The sequence below is a fragment of the Crotalus tigris genome, unplaced genomic scaffold, assembly GCF_016545835.1.
Source record: "Crotalus tigris isolate CLP2741 ecotype Arizona unplaced genomic scaffold, ASM1654583v1 scf7180000018489.288463, whole genome shotgun sequence".
Classification (NCBI taxonomy): Eukaryota; Metazoa; Chordata; class Lepidosauria; order Squamata; family Viperidae; genus Crotalus; species Crotalus tigris.
The window spans coordinates 171,081-189,316 of NW_024097035.1; the positions used below are offsets into that span (position 1 = coordinate 171,081).

General features: G+C 37.3%; 1 protein-coding gene across 1 annotated transcript; it reads right to left on the reverse strand.

The window, feature by feature from the left end:
* Nucleotides 1-652: 652 nt before the first annotated feature.
* On the reverse strand, nucleotides 653-10,175 carry BET1 (Bet1 golgi vesicular membrane trafficking protein). The gene is made up of 4 exons (XM_039353042.1): nucleotides 10,008-10,175; nucleotides 4,668-4,783; nucleotides 3,498-3,554; nucleotides 653-1,258 (listed from the first exon to the last, which is right to left on the reverse strand). Exons 1-4 carry the CDS (start codon nucleotides 10,024-10,026, stop codon nucleotides 1,103-1,105), a joined length of 348 nt encoding a protein of 115 aa, XP_039208976.1. The 5' UTR covers nucleotides 10,027-10,175; the 3' UTR covers nucleotides 653-1,102.
* Between the last annotated feature and the right edge of the window lie 8,061 nt (nucleotides 10,176-18,236).

Below are 18,236 nucleotides of genomic sequence, written 5' to 3' on the forward strand. Positions count from 1 at the left end.
GATTAATTGAAACTCCTGTGAAGAAATCTTCATATGAGATAGGTAGGTATTCCTTATAGAGATAAAACATTTTTTTTTCAAAAAATAAATACTGAGGTTCTATAGTATTCTCATCACCAAAATTTATCTCTCTTCTTGGAACTTTATAAATGTCACCTTATTATCAGATTTCATATTCTGGAAGTTAACACTGTCCTACCAAATTAAAACAGCGACATTATTAATGGTGCAACTATCGAGTGTTGCTACTAGGAATATACCAATATATAATAAAACAGGCCATTTATTTAATGGGGATTTAATAGTTCATCTTTTAATTAAAGGGAATCTAACCTCTAAATTTATTTTTTCAAAACAAACAAAAAACAGCCTGTTTCACTATTACATTACATGAAACCTCAAACATTGTAACAGCGGGTTGTGCAACTGCTTTGCCTACCTAGAATGTTGCACAAACTGCCTATTGTAAGATAGTATAGTAAAATTAAAACTGCCTATTCTGGTCTTTTAACCCTAAACATAATAATAATGGAATCCCAGTATAGATATGTGGGTAAAGAACCACATGTTTGAATTGTGAGCCCCCTTTCTTTTCCCTCACACAACTGTATCGCAAAACTATTATAAAGTATATAATTAACTGCAAGCCAAATTCAGAACACTATTAAATATTTTACTAAAACAATAGCCCTTCAATTAATTTAGCTTTAAAGTCATTTCAATTTTTAAAATATTTGATAAATTTATATAAAATCACCAAGATTATTTTTATTATTAGGAAAAAAAGCAACCATTTTTATACAGTGTAATTTCTGAACAGGAAAATGCCTGTTTCAATAATAGATTTCATCCTTAGTAAACTTGTGTTTTGTCTGCAAAGAGTTCAGATTTGAACAAATTCAGTTTAGAAAACTCTACAAAATAAGGGCTTTTTAAAACAAAAAACAAAAACGCTTCTAGCTTGATAAGCATTTAAGAGTATACAGCAGAGATCCAAATGCATTAATCCTAAATCCAGTTACAAAAATTATTTACCAATTTTCTCAAAAAAATCTTTCAAGAGTCTATCATGTTGTAAATAATCTCATAATGGAGATCTGCATTACCTTAGTTTAATAATCCAATAAATCACAAAAAACACAAACAATGAGAACAGCATCATGTAGCATAAAAGTTTTGTCTGGCTTCCTCTGGAGAGGATTTTCAATCTGCCCATTGTTGCACCAAGGAATCCACTTGTTGAATCAAAATCATTGTCCTGTTGTTAAAAACATGCAGAATTATTTTACTGTTTGCATCTTACCTAAACTTTTAATACATAAAGATAGAGCCTGCAACCAGATGTATTTTCTCTGCTCATAGATCAGCAAGGTATCTAAAATGTTTTTCAACACTGAGAGCCGTGGTGAGGCAGTGGTTAGAATGCAGTACTGCAAGCGAACTCACTGCTCACTCCAGGAGTTTGATCCTGACTTAGGTTGACTTAGCTTTCCATCCTTCCGAGGTCAGTAAAATGAGGACCCAGATTGTTGGGAGCAATAGGCTGACTCTGTAAATTGCTTAGAGAGGGCTGTACAGCACTGTGAAGCAGTATATAAGTCTAAGTGCTATTGCTTTTGCTATTAGCAACTTTTAATACAAAAAGACTTCAACTCTCAGAATTGACTTCAACTCTCATGCATTGGAATATTTTTGCTCAACTTGGGCTCCCTTCAAATGGGTGGACTTCCAACTCTCAGAATTACTTTGCCATATTGGGTATTTCTGAAAAGCGTATGTTCATATTTCCAAGCAGTACGGGTTGTCTTTCTGTTACAACCATTTGTTTAGTGACCATTTGAAGTTACAATAGCACCCAAAAAAGTGATGTATGACTTTTTTCACACTTACAACCACTGCAGCATCCCCATGGTCACATGATCACAATTGGGGTGCCTGACCATTGCACTGTCCCAGGCTCATTAAAATATCATCACTTGTAACCTTCGCAGCTGGAGTCTGACAAGCAAAATTAATGGGGAAAGGCAGATTCATTCAACAACTGCATGATTTACTTAAAACAGCAATGGCCTGCTTACCTGTGGCAAAAAGTCATAAAATGGAGCATAGGTCACTTAACAACTGCCTTGCTTAGCAATTAAAATTTTGGGCTCCATTTTGGTCATAACTCTGATTGTAGAAAGCTAAGTCAGAGTTTCGAACAGAATACTGAGTTCAAATCAGCATTCAGGCATAATCCTCACTGGATTTATTTAGATATGTTATTGACTTTTTGGTATAATGTTTTTTTTACTGAACTGTGAAAATACTGCTTAATCCTTAGAGAGAAAGTGAGACATAAATTGAATAATTCCTTTGCTTCATTTGAAAATACTAAATTTTAGACAATGAAAGTTAAGTAAAATGTTGAAGAAATTAAATTGTTCTCACTTGCACGGAAAGAATTGTACTTCAGTGTCTAGTTCACCTTCCCAAAAAAGGTGGCAGTGGATATTTTTGCTTTTTTTAAAAATGTCCCATGCATTTAACTTTATTTTAATAGCTGTATGCAAAATTTGGATTTTTTGGGGATATATATATATATATATATATATATATATATATATTGCAACTATCTATTTCTTCTGTAGAAAATGCAAAATTTTATAATATTTATTTTATTATTTGATTACATTGCCACCCATTTCTGTGACTCTGGACATGTAACAATTTTGATGTTATGTACAGGGCTAAATAATCCAAACTTATACATAAAATAAACTGGAGGTCACCAACCTTTGTTGATTGGCGGACCGGAGGACAAGGGAGGGGAAAGCATTTTACACACGTGTATGCGTGTGGGGCCGCGAGCACACATGTGCTGCAAATGGGGCAGGGCTAGCATCCGCGAGATACTCGCTAGCCCTGCCCCATTCTTGTGTGGCTCAATGCGTTTCTTCGCCAAGTGATGCGGCGATGGCTTTTGTGCTCTGCAGTGTGGCGGCATTTTTGTGCCCTGTGGTGCGGCGGCGCTCATTTTTGTGGCATTCATTTTTGCACCTTGCAGCTTGGGGGTGGCCTGATTTTACATCCCATGGTGCAACAGCGCCCCATTTTTGCACCCTGAGGTGCGGCGGCAGCCTGTTTTTGTGCTCCGTGGCATGGCATCCTATTTTTGTGCCCTGTGGCTGTGGCACTAACACAAGCGAGGGGGTGCCCGGCATATGCACGCGCACTGGCCAGCCTGTCCCACAGCCTGGTGGCCAGACCACGGTCTGGTGGCCAGGAGACCACGGCCCACAGGTTGGGGACCCCTGAAATAAACCTACTGAAATAACAAACCTAAATCATTATTCACTTATCTTATTAAATTCAGTGGTGTCATCTAAGCATGACTTAAGGGCTGAGTATGTTAAAATTCACTTGAGTGATTTTTAAATTAAATTGATTTATTTGAAAGCTTAGAGTTTAGCTGTTTCCATGCTCATCTAAAATAAACTGCTTAAGTAAATACATACCATTTCAGTTAATAATTTATTATGTTGTTTAACTTCTGTTCCAATTTCAATGGAAAGCTATGAGAAAAAAAAGACATACCATATTTTACAATGCATAATAGTATATAGTGAGATAACAAGGTTATTTAAAGTATTCCAGATGATCCTAAAAGGTCCCAGGTTTGAAATGGAATTGAGTAAGATAGCATTATTTTTCCAACCATTTCATTCATTTTCAATACAAATTCTCTCCCTTCTTCTGTTTTTTTCCTTATGTAGTACGAATTATAGTATTAGTTTGCTCTGCTCTCCAAAGCTTTTAACTAAAGACACTTTGTATACTGTTAAATCTTTGTCTTAATTCTTATTTCTTTTCTGTTTATAATGTGCTTAGATAATTTGTTTCTTTTTTCAGCATTTTATATGTTTCAGTATAACTGAAGCCCATACTTCCGAACTACAGACCACCCATATTGAGCAAAAAATGGTACACATGGCAGATTAAATTACAGAAGATTATTAATAGTATGCTAGCTAGTTTGGGTAATAGATTATTCTATTACATCTCATTTATTTCCTATAGATTCCTTTGAACCATAATAATTCCACAAGATTTGGTAGTTAGATCAAGGGAGCCATTGGGCTGCTAAAATGTCTTGGTATACCTTCCTTACATGGTGTATAATAAGTTGAAGTCAATGAGTTCTTTTTGAAGAAAACTTGAACTTTTTTTTGCCACACTGAAACTTATTAAAGACATAGTAAATGAATTGGCAAGTGAGGATGTACAAATTGCCAGCTTTACTTATAGAGACCAGACTAGACAACTGGGCTGGTTCAGTTTAGTTTCAGTATTTATTTAACAGAACAATTTAACTTCGTGGCTTATAAGTAGACTTATAAGTAGACATACTAAACTTTGCTGATTTATCATTCCCTTAGGAACACAATTCTTACTCACAGTGCCAAACAAGAAAATCTTCTGCCAGAACTAATACTCTGATTAACTAAAAAGGGCAGCTGAAACTCAAATCCAATTATAGGTAGAATCTATTCTATGAACAAATGTACCATGCTTTCTGATGAGCAACAACTGTGCCTCAATTCAATTAAATTGTTGCTACACACTGATAATCCAACCACTATGTACTCTAATCAATTTGGATACTGCTAGTATAATGACATACTTACAGATTTTATGGCAGTGACTTTTGAACGCAAACTTTCTGTTAGCTTTTCATTTTCTTCCTCATATACACTATAGCCACTATTGGTATAACCATAATTGCTGCCAGCAGCTCCTTCACCTGAAAAAAACAATCAAAGCACCAGAAGTTCAGATGGGAAAATATGGTTTCTGGAGGGAAAGAGTTTTATTAAATCATCATCTGTTTTAAAAGTACAGGCCAGTAATGTCATCATGAAATAGGAACAACCTAAACCTTTCATAATGTAAAATTGAACAGGATCAAAGTAATGAATAAGGGAAGAAGGAAGACATACAAAAGATGATTAATTCATGTTACCCTCAGGGCCTTTCCATCTACAGTCCAATCCAATGGGTTGCAAAGAGAATTCAGGATCCAAATCCATTGTCTTAAAAAATAACTAAAAGAAACAATCCAAAGCATCTATGTACTGTTAACATTTTACAAAAGAATATACATTAAAGTCTATCTCTTCCTCTTCTTTGATTTTCTAAGGGGGGGTGTACGTATCTGGATCATCTATTAAATTAGATGTGTTATTTTCTTACTCCTTTCTTCATGCCAACACAAAATCAAAGACATCTTCCCCAACTGCTAAGTTCTACTCTTCAAAACTGGTCTTAGAAATTGTCCCTTGCCTTTTTCTTCAGTAAGAATAGGCAGTGTTACTCTTCAAGATTAGCAATTTAAAAACTTTATAATTGGATAATTTTGATCACCTGCTCCCACTGGTTTTTTGACTGTTCAATACATTTTGCAAAGGAAAGCTTCTTTCAGACTCCTATTTAGCATCAGGGACTACATGGGTGGGTCTTCTCTGTGCCAACATCACTTTTGGAACATCCTGAGATTGGTTAGAATACAATGATAATATTCTGCATCACTTTAATCCACAATCGGGACTGATATTCCAGTCCCAATTGTGCTCATAATCCAAACACTACCTGTATTATTTTTATTTGCAATTATTTGTAAAATACAAAATTGAGATTTGTAGAAAATTTTGCAATTTCAATTTTTGAATTTTTATTATTTCTTTACCCTTATTCCTCCTAGTTACTTTTAAAATTATTTTAACTCCTTTTAACGTACTGCTTTTCCTGATATTTTTTCCTTTGCTTTTGAAAATTAGCCACGTGTAGGTTTTTTATTTTTACATACACTTTACCTCTTAATACGTTTAACAGATCTAAAGATGCTCATAATTGGTATATCATTGAAATGTTTTTAAATAAAATTCAATTATAATATGTTGGAAGGTAAAAGGTAAGATGAAGGAGTCCCTGAAGATTTTACTCCATTAGTTGTTGCCGACTCTAAGGGGCAGTGCTCATCTTTGTTTCAAGGGCCATTGGGCGCTGTTTGAAGATTCTTCCATTATGCGGCCAGCATGAAGTCATAGAGCACTGTTACCTTCCCACCGAAGAGGTACCTATTTATCTATTGGCATTTGCATTCTTTCAAACTGCTAGATCGGCAGTAGCCAGAGCAAGGACAGGAGCTCACCCCATTGTGTGATGCTTGGGTTTCAAACTCAGGCTGTCATCTTAATTGTTGAGCTATCGCACCGCCACAATTTATGTTGCAAATTCAGTAAAAACTTTACCCTCCATACATATTAAGCCTATCATACATCTGTATCTGCTGTGGGATACAGAAACTTAATACTTTACTGCATTTAGTGGTAGCTTAAGAAACACACTATTTAATAATTTATTTACATATACATATACATGTACACACACACACACACACACACACACATAAAGTCATTTGTCACAATTTATTTTAAAGAACTGCACTAACTCACAAAGATTTAGTAATTTTTTGTACAGTTTTTAAGGTGCTATAAAATACTATTAAACCCCACTTTGATTAAGTGGACAGGATCCACAAAGTAGTAGAGATAAATCTGTTATGTTTCTAAAAGGCTACAAACCTTTTCTTCATTTTTCCCCCAGCAGACTAATATGGCTAGCTCCTTTGAAAACAAAAATATTAAGTCAACTTTTAGAATGAAAATTATAATTTGTGTGTTAGAAATAAAAGATTATATTGTTTTTTTTTAGGTAGAGGGCCATTTTTTCAGGTCCTCTAGAACATGTTGCATGAGGGTGGGGCAAACTGAAGTGGTTATGTTGAAATACATCCATGCATACAGCATCTCATCCATACATAATACATACATCCCTCTTACACAACAGCCCACAGATATATCAAATGCTTGATAAATTTGGCAGGTGAAAAAGTAATGGCTAGACAAGAGAAGGAAGAAGAGGGTCAGGTAAGAGTCAGATATGTTGATGACCTAAAAAAAATCAATGAATTATTTTACTGAAAACATGGCATATAAACTGAGTCTCAATATCTCAAATAAGAAAATAGATTTATAATTTTCATAGGGGGGACAGGAACTTCACTTCCAAATAGTTAAAATAATAGAGTAATGATGGAACTATGTCTACACATTTCTTGGATAGCTAAAAGTTGTACAGGGACCATTTTTCGTGAACAGAATTCAAAAGTTATACATCATAGACTGGAAATGTTTTCTTGCAATTCCAGATGTCTATTTCATAACTGATGCAACACAGAAATACAGCTAGTTTCTTCCCAGAATCTCATCAATCATTTTTACTCAATGATGCACTTTAAGATTCTTCAGAAATCCATTTATGACATTACCTTGGGAGAAAAGCCACTACCCTTTTTTTTCAAGGAAATTTGAGTAGAGGTGCCATAAAGTTTGCACTAATGAAACCTTGTTCTATCCCACCTTTTCATCAGATAGACAAAGCAGTGGAACCAGTCTTGAAAAATAGAACACTTATGGAGGAACTTAAGGCAAATGAAATTTAAACAGACTAGGAGATAAACCATTGTGTCAATGTCAATGGGATTTCATTTTCCTAAATACAGATATGAACATTTTAGTCATAATCCATGAAAAGCACTCTGGCAGGTATATAGCGGATGGTAAAAAACTAATTTTGATTTTATTGACTGCAACTAATGAAGGCATCCAGATGCATTTTCTAATAACCTGAAGCATTAATAAATTAATGATGCGGCAGCAATTTGAGGATAGAACTGGGGGCTCCACACAAGACTTAGGAAGCCACATACCTAAGCAAGTTTGTTTTAAAGGATAAGGGTGCTGATACATATTGTCATTGGAAGGCCAAGTGGCAACTGTAAGATGCAACAGGCTTGTAAAGCAGATTCACATCTTCCCAAACTGAGATTATTTGAATGTCTATTGTTTAGATTACTAGCACATGGTAGGTTTGCCTTTACACATTTTCTTAAAATTTCAGTTATCTATCCACTAAATTATTACTTGGCCCAGCTAAAAAAATAAAACTGTACCAGCTTCTGAGTACACTTCAAATTGGTGAAAATCACTTATACAATTGGTAATAAATTAGGGCATAGATAAAATCAGTATTATTTTTTTCTGTTTGAGACACAAACACATCACACACACACACACACATTATAATCACCTCAGAAATCCTATCTTTAAAACTAGAATAGCGTGCCTTGGAACAGGTCTACTCATGGAATATTGCCATAACATCTAATTTAATGTCTGTCCAGACTCACCTGAATGCTAGAAATCTATGTTCCGATTTTTATACATATTATAATTTATAGTTACTGGATCTGCTGGATTTTATTGTTCATTCAATGCACAAGATGTGAATAAATTGCTCAGAATTTGGACTGGGTCTATGGGTGTCACCCACTTCTGAATTTTAAAAAGAAAAGTAGCATACACTATCTTTCACTATTTTCTTGAAGTTTTCTATGTAAAACATAAAATATGGTGAGGCTATTAATGAGTCAAAATGCAAAGATTTCTGCAGAGTTAGCTGACTAAATGAGATACAGTTTATCCATATAAAATGGAAAGCATTTTTGATAAAGAGCCAAAAATAATTTATAAATAGGAGAAAGTGAGCTACAAAAATACTTTATTATGCAGAATGCATTATAATAGAATGCCATTGAATTACTTTGAAGATAATTAATTTATATATTAAATTTCACATTATTTTGCATGGCCCAAATGCTTTCAGAATATACTAGGTTTCTAGGAAGAAAGCTGATTAAATTTGCAAACTATCTTCATAATGTGTAGTGTTAACTTTGTCATAGTAAATGATATTTCTAGTCTTAGGTTTCCAATTAGCATTCAATGAAAGATTTCTGATAAATTAAGTTTTTCCTAGATGTCATAGGCCAGAGAATAGAAGCTTTTGATGGCAGGGTTGCATACCTATTTTAAAAGTTAATGCAGTTTTTTATTCTCATTAGTGCAGTGAAAACTGGGCTGAATGTTAAGCATCCACAAAAGCTCATCATTAAAGCCATAATATTCATTGCTGCCTCATCTTTTCATTATTCATGCAGTCTTGAACTTCCTGATACAATTCCTTGGTTGTGTCTAATCAGTCAGTCCATCCCTCTGTAAATCTCCTCCCACATACCTGGGAAAGAGACTGGTAGATCTCTTTGTAGCATATGTGGCAAGACATACAGAACAAACAAGCTACAGATAGTGTTTTATCGCTTTCATCATAGTCTACAGTTAGTTTTAACTTTATTCAGTAATGATGATTTTTGCAGATAGTTGATGAGAGTACCCCATAGGTACACCCTGACTCTCAACGCACAGCTGGCCTTTAAAAATCTGAGATAAGTGTTCATCCAGCTATAGTAGGATGACTGAACTATACATGATACTCCACCTGTATTTATTTGCCAGATTTATATCCTGACTTTTGGTAGAAGACCACAAAATAGTGTGCATAAAGTTCCTTCTATTTTTCCCAACCACAGCCCAGCTGGGTAGACTGAGCTGAGTGTAACTGGTCCAAAATTACCCAAGGAGCTTCAGTCTAAGCCTAATCTATAGGGTGCCCCTTGTGCCAGTCCCTCTTACACCCCACTGGCTCTTTGCATTTCTGCCATCTGTTCTAATATCCAACTATGTGGCTTAACTCTTGGTAGGAGACATCAACCCAAGACTATCCACACCGGCAATTGAGTGTTTTTAACTCTTAGGCATATTAAGTGTAAAACCAATTGAGGAAAAAAGGGCTAAATACATCGGCAGGAGAAGGGTATCACCAGGCCTCTGCTATTCGCCTTAATGAATAAGAGGAAAGTTAACCTAAATCCCGGGAGAGGCTTGGATCTTTTCCCGAAGACGCGGGCCGTGAATGACTGTGGTAAATGCGCTGAACCTCTGAACACCGGTTTCCTTCGTAGAGCCCAGCTCCCCACAACAAATTTTTCGTTGTTCATCCCCACTTACCCAGCCCAGCCCTCCTCATCCTTATTCGCCACAGGAGAGATGAGATAAGTCCTTCTCCTGAGACTCACGGGCACCACTGAAGACCGCCGTTCACACACTCAGCGGCAAGGAGAAAATTGGGCACACTTTCAGGCATTCCCACTGTAACCCCCGAAACGCCACGACAGCGTTAAGTTCCTGAAAAGCCTTCCGGGGAATGTAGTTTCGGTTTTTTTGTGTGTGTGCCCTCGCGAGGCCTTCTGGGTAACGTAGTTTCCCTGTAGTACTCCCGGAGACTTCTGGATAATGTAGTTTTACAAGCCTGCCTGGTTGCTTCTGCGCATCAAGGACTTGTTATAAAGTACGGTGATGAGATCGAGAAAAATAAATACCGGTAATTTTTGTTTTTTAACGAGGATCATCACTTATACTTTTACATGTGGAAGAGAAAGCGGACAATCGGAAAAAAGCGGATCCAAAGAGGGAACCCTCGATTATTTTCCTTTCTTTGGCGGGTTTTCAGGCTAGACGACAGCTGGCAGGAGAAGCGAGGCTGAAAGCAGTCTCATCTCTGGGCTGCGCAAGAAACCCAAGGCTCAACAAAGCTGACAAAAGCGGCTGCTACTCTCGTTCATCCACGGACTTACAAGGAGATGGAAACATATACAGGTAGTATATGCTGTTCAAAGTTACAACAGCACTGAAAAAAATGACTTATGGCCGGTTTTCACACTTATAACCATTGCAGCATCCCCATGGTCACGTGAGCAAAATTTGGACACTTGGCAACTGACTCATATTTATGACGGTTGCAGTGATCAGGAGTCATGTGATCAGCTTTTGTGACCTTCTAACAAGCAAAATCAATGGGGAAGCCAGATTCACTTAACAATTGTTTTACTAATTTAACAACTGCAGTGATTCACTTAACTGTGGCAAGAAAAATCATAAAATGGGACAGAATTCACTGAACGAATGTTCCACTTAGCAGCAGAAATTTTAAAGTCAATTATGGTCGTAAGTCAAGAACTACTTATAGTATTATATGAGGTATGAAGTTTTAAAAGAATCTTTAAAATCTAGATGAGACAGAATGCCTGATGGGCACCCAAGGAAATGGCTGGGCAGGCCTTTGGTGCCATTGTTTAGCATTTGCAGCAAACTGCAGTGATATCAAACAATGCATAATGTGATTACTCAAATGTTGCAATAAGTTAGTTACATCAGAATGCCTGAACAAATGGCACTAACCTATGAAGTTAGAAAAATATTCAAAAATATGCCTAGCAATTGTTGGAAATGTAGACAAAAATGAGGCACATACTATCATCTTTGGTGGACATGCCCTAAAGCCAAAAGATTTTGGTTAAGAATACATATATGGTTAGAGAAAATGAAAAAAAAACATGTAGATTTTATGCCAGAATTATTTTTGTTAGGTATAATTGTAGGAAATTATGAGAAAGAATGTGTATATTTAATGTTACATGTACTAACTGCAGCGAGAATTGTATTTGCTCAACGTTGGAAAAATAAGAATTACCAGCAGAGGAAGAGATAATTAAGAAAATGTTGAACTGTGCAGAAATGGACAGACATTGAAAATGAAAGAGAAAGAAGATTCAGAATACTTTAGAACAGAGGTCCGCAACCCCCAGTCGTGAACCAGTACTGGACTGCAGCATGCCAGCAACTGGGCCACACAAACAAGCAAAGCCCTTTCTGCAAGATGCAGGCAGCACACAAAACCACGCACCCTCCAGTCCGCGGAAAAACCTCTCTCCACTTAACCCAAAGGTGCCCAAAAGTTTGGGGACCTCTGCTTTAGAACATGGGATACATTTTATCAATGACTAGAAAAACGAGGTAGAGAGAAAGGAATTTAACACGTATTAGTACATGTATTAGTAAGCTAAATATTGGAACCCAGACAACATGTTGCTGATAAAATATTGAGGATTTGTGACTATAAAAAAATTAATAAAATATTGTTAAAAAAAGAATCCCTGAACACCATTATAATTGCTATGATTCTATCCTCATGTTGTTATTTGCCACCACCCTCTTCACCCTGCAGGTGCCTGTCTTGTATCTTGCTGTCAACCTCAACTCTAGGCCTTATTTGTAGGGGGCTGGTCACAAATATGAGAAATGAATGACAGTTCCAGTTCTTTCTGAAAAGGAGCAACCCCTTACCTTCTGAATAGGTCACCTACAAAAATACAACCTATTCTTTCATAAAATAATCACATAGAATGTGTACAATAGCTTAACCATCATTTGGATAAAGGGGGCAATCATTAAACATGCAGGTAATAATCATAGCAATATCATTTTTTCATTAATTTTTTATTTAATGTTTAATACCCCTTTAAACTGATGCATGTACCTGTGGATGAGAGGTTGCCTCAAATATGATTTCTGACCTCAAGAAAAGTTTTACAACTCTTTCTGTCATGATTCCTAGCAGAGGGTTAGAAACAAAACTTAAGTTTTTCTGCTAAAGATATTGCAAGAGGAAAGTCATGTTAATCTGATGGCAAAGAATCACAAGAAGACTAGTAGCATATTTTCTAACCAACAATGTTAGCACTCAAAAAAGTTTATGCTTTTTAATAAAATTTGTTAATTGGAAAAGATGCTACAAAATAATTCCTACATTTTTGCGCTTTCACCATTTCTTTATTTAGAAGCAACAAAAAATCTAATGTGACACAGGATGGGTGGTGAAGTGGGCTGTGAGGGGGAGTAGTTCTAACTGTTTCTCTCTCTTGGAGGGGGTATTTTCCCACTCCTGGAGGGAAGTGATGAAAGTTGGACACCCCCTCCCCAGCCCAACCAAGAAATAATCTAGGAATACCCCAACTAAACTGGGTCAACAGCAGCCTGAGGCTAAATGGCAAACACTTGACACACACAATGAGGAACCAGCTAGCAACAATCAGGACACAACAATAAAGTAATTAACACCTTTCAGGCAGGATTAGCAAAGAAATTTAACCAACAATAGTCACTGACCAACAAATCAGAAAAGGCAGATTCAAACTCACCAATTAGAAATGATAAGTTTGTTACCAATCAGAAATGACAAGTTTGGAAACCACAAAAGGGTATAAAAACCCCTATTTAAAGATCACTCTGTCTAGCTAGCCGGGGACTCGAGCTGAATTGTCACTCAACGCTGATCCTTGAAATTAAACCTCTTTCCGGTAGCTGGCTTCACGATCTATTCTGCGCCGCGCCGTCAAAGGGAATCCCGGCTGGAAGGACCGAACGGGGGAGTTCCTCCCAACAATCTGGTGACCTACGAAGGGACTTCCAGCTCACCCAGCCACCGGACCGGGCCCGGAAGAGTCATCACCCAGCCGGCAGCGGACACTTTGATCCGTGGGAAGCCTCCTCGGACCCTGCCCGGTCGGCATCGGGTAGTAAAGGGAGTTTTTGAGTCTTACGCTCGAACAGCTACCAGGAAAGAGGGTAAGTGCCACCAAATTTAAATCTATTAGGTTAAAGGGTCTGGGGGAACGAAAGGAAGAATGCATGAGTGTGTGTGTGAGGCATCCTCCTCTTAGAATCAGCTGGAGCTCGCTCCCTCCGTGTGCCCTCTAGCCGCACCCCGACCTGCTGCTAGCTCCAGTGGAGCCGTGACCGGCGGAATTCGGGAAAGCAGGGGGGGGCATCGGAGCGTGAGACCTTCTGGTGAGAGAGGAGGACCGAGCGGGCAGAGAAAGAGAACCCTATTCTGGGCAAGCCAGGACCCCTTCTGCCAGTAAATATTAAAGCAGTAGCCCCGAGCGGAGGTGGCCGCTCACCTCCGAGAATCTGTATTGGGGGAAAGAAGTCTCGCAAGGAGACTTCGACTGTATTAGGAGAAAGAAGTCTCGCAAGGAGACTTCGACTGTATTAGGGGAAAGAAGTCTCGCAAGGAGACTTCGACTGTATTAGGAGAAAGAAGTCTCACAAGGAGACTTTGACTGTGTTAGGAAAGAAGTCTCACAAGGAGACTTCGACTGTGTAGTGTATGAAAGAAAAATAGACTTTGCTTAGGGCTTTGCTGGGAAACCAATTTGGCTAAATAAAGGTACTTAAAAGGGAAAATAAGAAATAGTGATTCTCTCTCTCTCTCTCTCTCTCTCTCTCTCTCTCTCTCTCTCTCTCTCTTCTCTATGCAACCACATGGTATGTTTAAAATGTGTGCCTTCCCTAACTTGAGTTATCTGAAATTTATGGTGGGAATGACTAGGATGTGTAAAACTAAGACTTCTGTTCTCTTGTCTTTGTGTATATATGTTTGTCAAAGTCTGTGCGTGAGAGGTAAATGTGACTGTTAACTGTTTCAAATCCAAAGGAAAAAGAATTTTAAATTCTGCTAGAAATTCTGCTTAAAATAAGCCACAAAAAGGAAATACCTCACTCTGTTTGTCTGGCCAACAAACAGAGTGAAGAAAAAAAAATGTGTTTGTTTGTTTGTTTGTTTTCCTCTTTCTCTCTGTGTACGCTCAAGAACAGCCTTAAGTTACCATGAGGGATTGTTTTAAGTTTATCTGTTGGAAAAGTTTCACTTGCATTTACTGTATGTGTTTTATCTATCCTTTTCCTGAAAAATGTGTGTCTATCTACAAGAGCCTTTTGAAACTCAAGTCTGCTTGTGTGGGGAAATAATTTTCCTAAGTTACTTTTCATATCCTAAAACTTACTGGTGAAACTACTATGAAATTTTTCTGAAACAAATAAGCATTTTCCAATCTCTAAAATGATGTGATCTATTTTAGAATAAATGTTAAAGGCAGATCCTCCTACCCTTGGCAAGTTGCACATCTTAAAATATTAGGCTTTTAAAGTTATTTGGAGTTTTTAGCATTCTCAAGCTGCCTAACATTTTTTTTTCCTTCCAAGTTGCAAGTTCTTGCCCATAATATGTTGCAAATGGTCAAGTTCAAAGGTGAAACATTTCATTTTGTTGTTCCCCATTTGTCTATGTTTAATAACTGCAGTATTAATGCCCTTTTCAAACTGCCTGCAAGCTACCTCCCTTCCAATTCTTTTCCTGCCCTTTGTTCTCCATACCTTTTGTCTGCCTCTCCTGGTAGAGTCCACCCAGAAAGCGGGGGGAGACCTTGTTCTTGTATCTTTCAGCCCTGAAACCCTCTCCCAAGCCTTTGGAAGCAGAACACACAGACCCAGATGCTGCCTCCATCCATTTGAGCCATGGAATTGAGTTTTGAATCCAGCCATCCACTAAAAAGCCACCATGCAATCTGAGTGGGGAACATCTTCCCAAGTCCTACCATTTACCCAGATGCCCGTGAGAGCTGCAGAAGGAAGGTGGTGCCATGTGAAGCCTCAGAAGAGAAAATTAAGACTGTGGGGGGAGGGTGGAAACTCATTGTAAACTTTTCTTTCTTGCCCCATTTGTATTGTAACAAGCCAGTTGAATGTATTAATGGAGAGATGGCATTTAGAAATAGGTGGCAGAACAAGTACTGAACACCTTGGACTTCTATCTGGTGGGAGGGAAAACTTTTCCAGAATGTTTGTATTGCCTGTTTTGTAGAAATAGCTGCATATGCACACATACACCATTCACACCATTCAGAGTCTATCCCCTCCACCTACCTTCAGTAAAGTTCCCTAGGCTGATTTTTGCTCTATTGCACCAAAGCTTTGTGGGACCAACTTCCAACAGATTCCAAAGGAGAGGGAACCAAGCCCCCTCAGGTAATTTGCAATTCATATGCCCTGACTAAGGAAGCAACAGGAAAGATCCCAAACTTCAGCCCTGAATATCTTGCACTGTGGGGCTCAGATTGGGATTCCTAGAGCTCATTATGTGCAATTTAAAGAAAAATTTAATAGCCTGGCATATTGGCTAACCTCAATTGGACATTACAAACCTGGATGCACTGAATTAAGAGCTAAGGCAGGAAACAACCCTTGAAATTGGGCAGCCAGTAGTCATGTATTAAGGAAAACCATGGCTGTGAAGAATTTTGGGGGGTATGCAAACCTGACTGGAAGCTAAAGGTGATATCCAACATTTGAAAATGATTGGCACAGAATATTGGATACTATAAATTTCTTTTCCACCTAACAAAATTTTGCCCTGACTTTTAGAACTTTATGGGTGCAAGCTCCCCTTTTGGGAGCCACTAAAGGGATCTTTTTCTGCTGCCTCCATTAATGTCTTATTTTTCTTTTTTGCTTAACAGTTTAAAAGCTTGCCTACCAAGTCTCACTGACCAGATCAATTTTAATGTTGTGCCAATAAGTGTGTCATAAATTCACACTTAAGGCACAAAGTGGGGATTGATGAAAGTTAGCCCAGAGAAGAAATATTAAAAAGGGCAGAAAAATATATTTTTCCTCAAAAGGACTTTTTAAAACCAAACCTGGCCCTAAATCTATCTCTCTGCCCCAAGCAAGAGCTAGGCCCATACAAATGCAAATGTAAAACCATCAGAAAGTTGGAGCTAGAGCAATCAAGAAGACAAAAGAGATCTGCATACCCCACCCAAACTCTAGGAGTCAGCCCCATCACCTGGGAAGCAGGATATGATAATAGAATTAAACCACAGATATCAAGGCCTAGACAAACACTCAGAAACAGCCTCAAGGTTCATGCCACAGGAACAGGAAACTATTCCAAACAAGGCTAGAGGGGGTATAAAAGCCTACTGCTCCATGTGCTCAGCTCTTCTCCCTCTCCTTCGCTCTGCCCTTCTCTCTCCTCTGCACTTTCCTGAAGAACCATCTTTCTGCAATAAACTGTAACCTTCTTCCCAAAGCAGTCACCATGTTTGCTTATTTATTCCCGGCTTGGATGAACCAGGATGAAGACTTTACTTCTAACAGAAGTAACATCTAGAAAAAAAGTGTATTTCTGTTAACTATACTGTTTGACTTCCTCTACCAGTTTTTTTTTTTTCATAAAGTTTTGCATGGTGCAGCACCATATAAATATATCAGTGTTTAAGCTAAATATTTTTATTGGATCTTTGCTAAATAATTTTGTTATATGTCATGTTCTGCAACATTATTTAAAATTAATTTTCAAACTAATTCATTTCCTTCAACTTAACTCAAACGTTAAAGCAGAATTGAGCTTTTATCTTTTTACATTATAAATATGACTCATGCCATTCACCACAGGATTATAGATTTATTTCCCCCAAAATAACTTGGACAGACAGATAAACTTGAAACTGTGAATCATTCAAGTGTACTTCATTTCTTTCTCTTTTCTTCATTGCCAAAACTATTACAGAACTCCTGCATTATTTTGTATATCTTTCCATTATCCCACATTGCTGAATCTTAACTATAGAAAAAAGGGGTATCATTATAATAAAAATGAAAACACAGTAACTTTCGTTTGAGAAAATATAAAGATGAGTAGAGGTCTCTCGTTATATCTGTTTATTGCTTTTCTTTAGGCCAGTGGTTCTCAACCTTTTTAATGCCATGACTCCAACCGGTCGTAAGTCGAGGACTACTCAACCGGTCTTAAGTCAAGGACTACTCAACTGGTGCAGCACCGTTTGCAGAATAGGATTTTTGGCGGGCTCAGCAGGGCAGAGACAGCCTGGACAATTCCTATTGGCTTTTGAAAGCCAATAGAATTAGACTCTGTTCAAGAGAGTCTATTCTATTGGCTTTCAAAAGACAATAGAATAAAAGGGAGTAGCACAGCTAAGGAAAAGGGGGAAAAAATGGCGGACTGCGTTGTTTGGCGACCCCCGTGAAATGGTCGTTCGACTCCAAATGGGATCCCGACCCACAGGTTGAGAACCACTGCTTTAGACAGAGGAAAGGAACATATAAAATTTAGGAAATTTCATAATATTGTGGATAAATTCAATCATGGACATTCTGAAAAACAATGGAATTGGAACAGAGTTTCTTGTGGCTTTCTCTTTACTTACATTTGATCTCAATTTCAAAGGTGTGTCTTGGTAAAACATTTCACAGAATAAACAGACAAAATGAGTTGTTTGTATTTGTTTTACCTGTTATAATACATCAACATTTTGCATCAATCAATCATGTCAGTTGTTTTCCTAAATTTATACAACATGTAAAATATGTATTGTTGATTGGAAGGTTCTTAATATTTGAAAAGTAGTTGAAAAACAATTTCCAAATATAATTGTGAGGTTTGAGAGAACTTTGTGTCAATAATATAATATAAAATATATATATATATATATATATATATATATATATATATATATATATATATATATATATATA

Excerpts from the sequence above, each read along its gene's own strand:
- BET1 (XM_039353042.1), bottom strand. Across the intron at positions 3,555-4,667 it reads AAGTCACTGCCATAAAATCT|CTTTCCATTGAAATTGGAAC; the intron begins GTAAGTATGTCA and ends TTTTTCTCATAG. Across the intron at positions 1,259-3,497 it reads ATAAATTATTAACTGAAATG|GACAATGATTTTGATTCAAC; the intron begins GTATGTATTTAC and ends TTTTAACAACAG.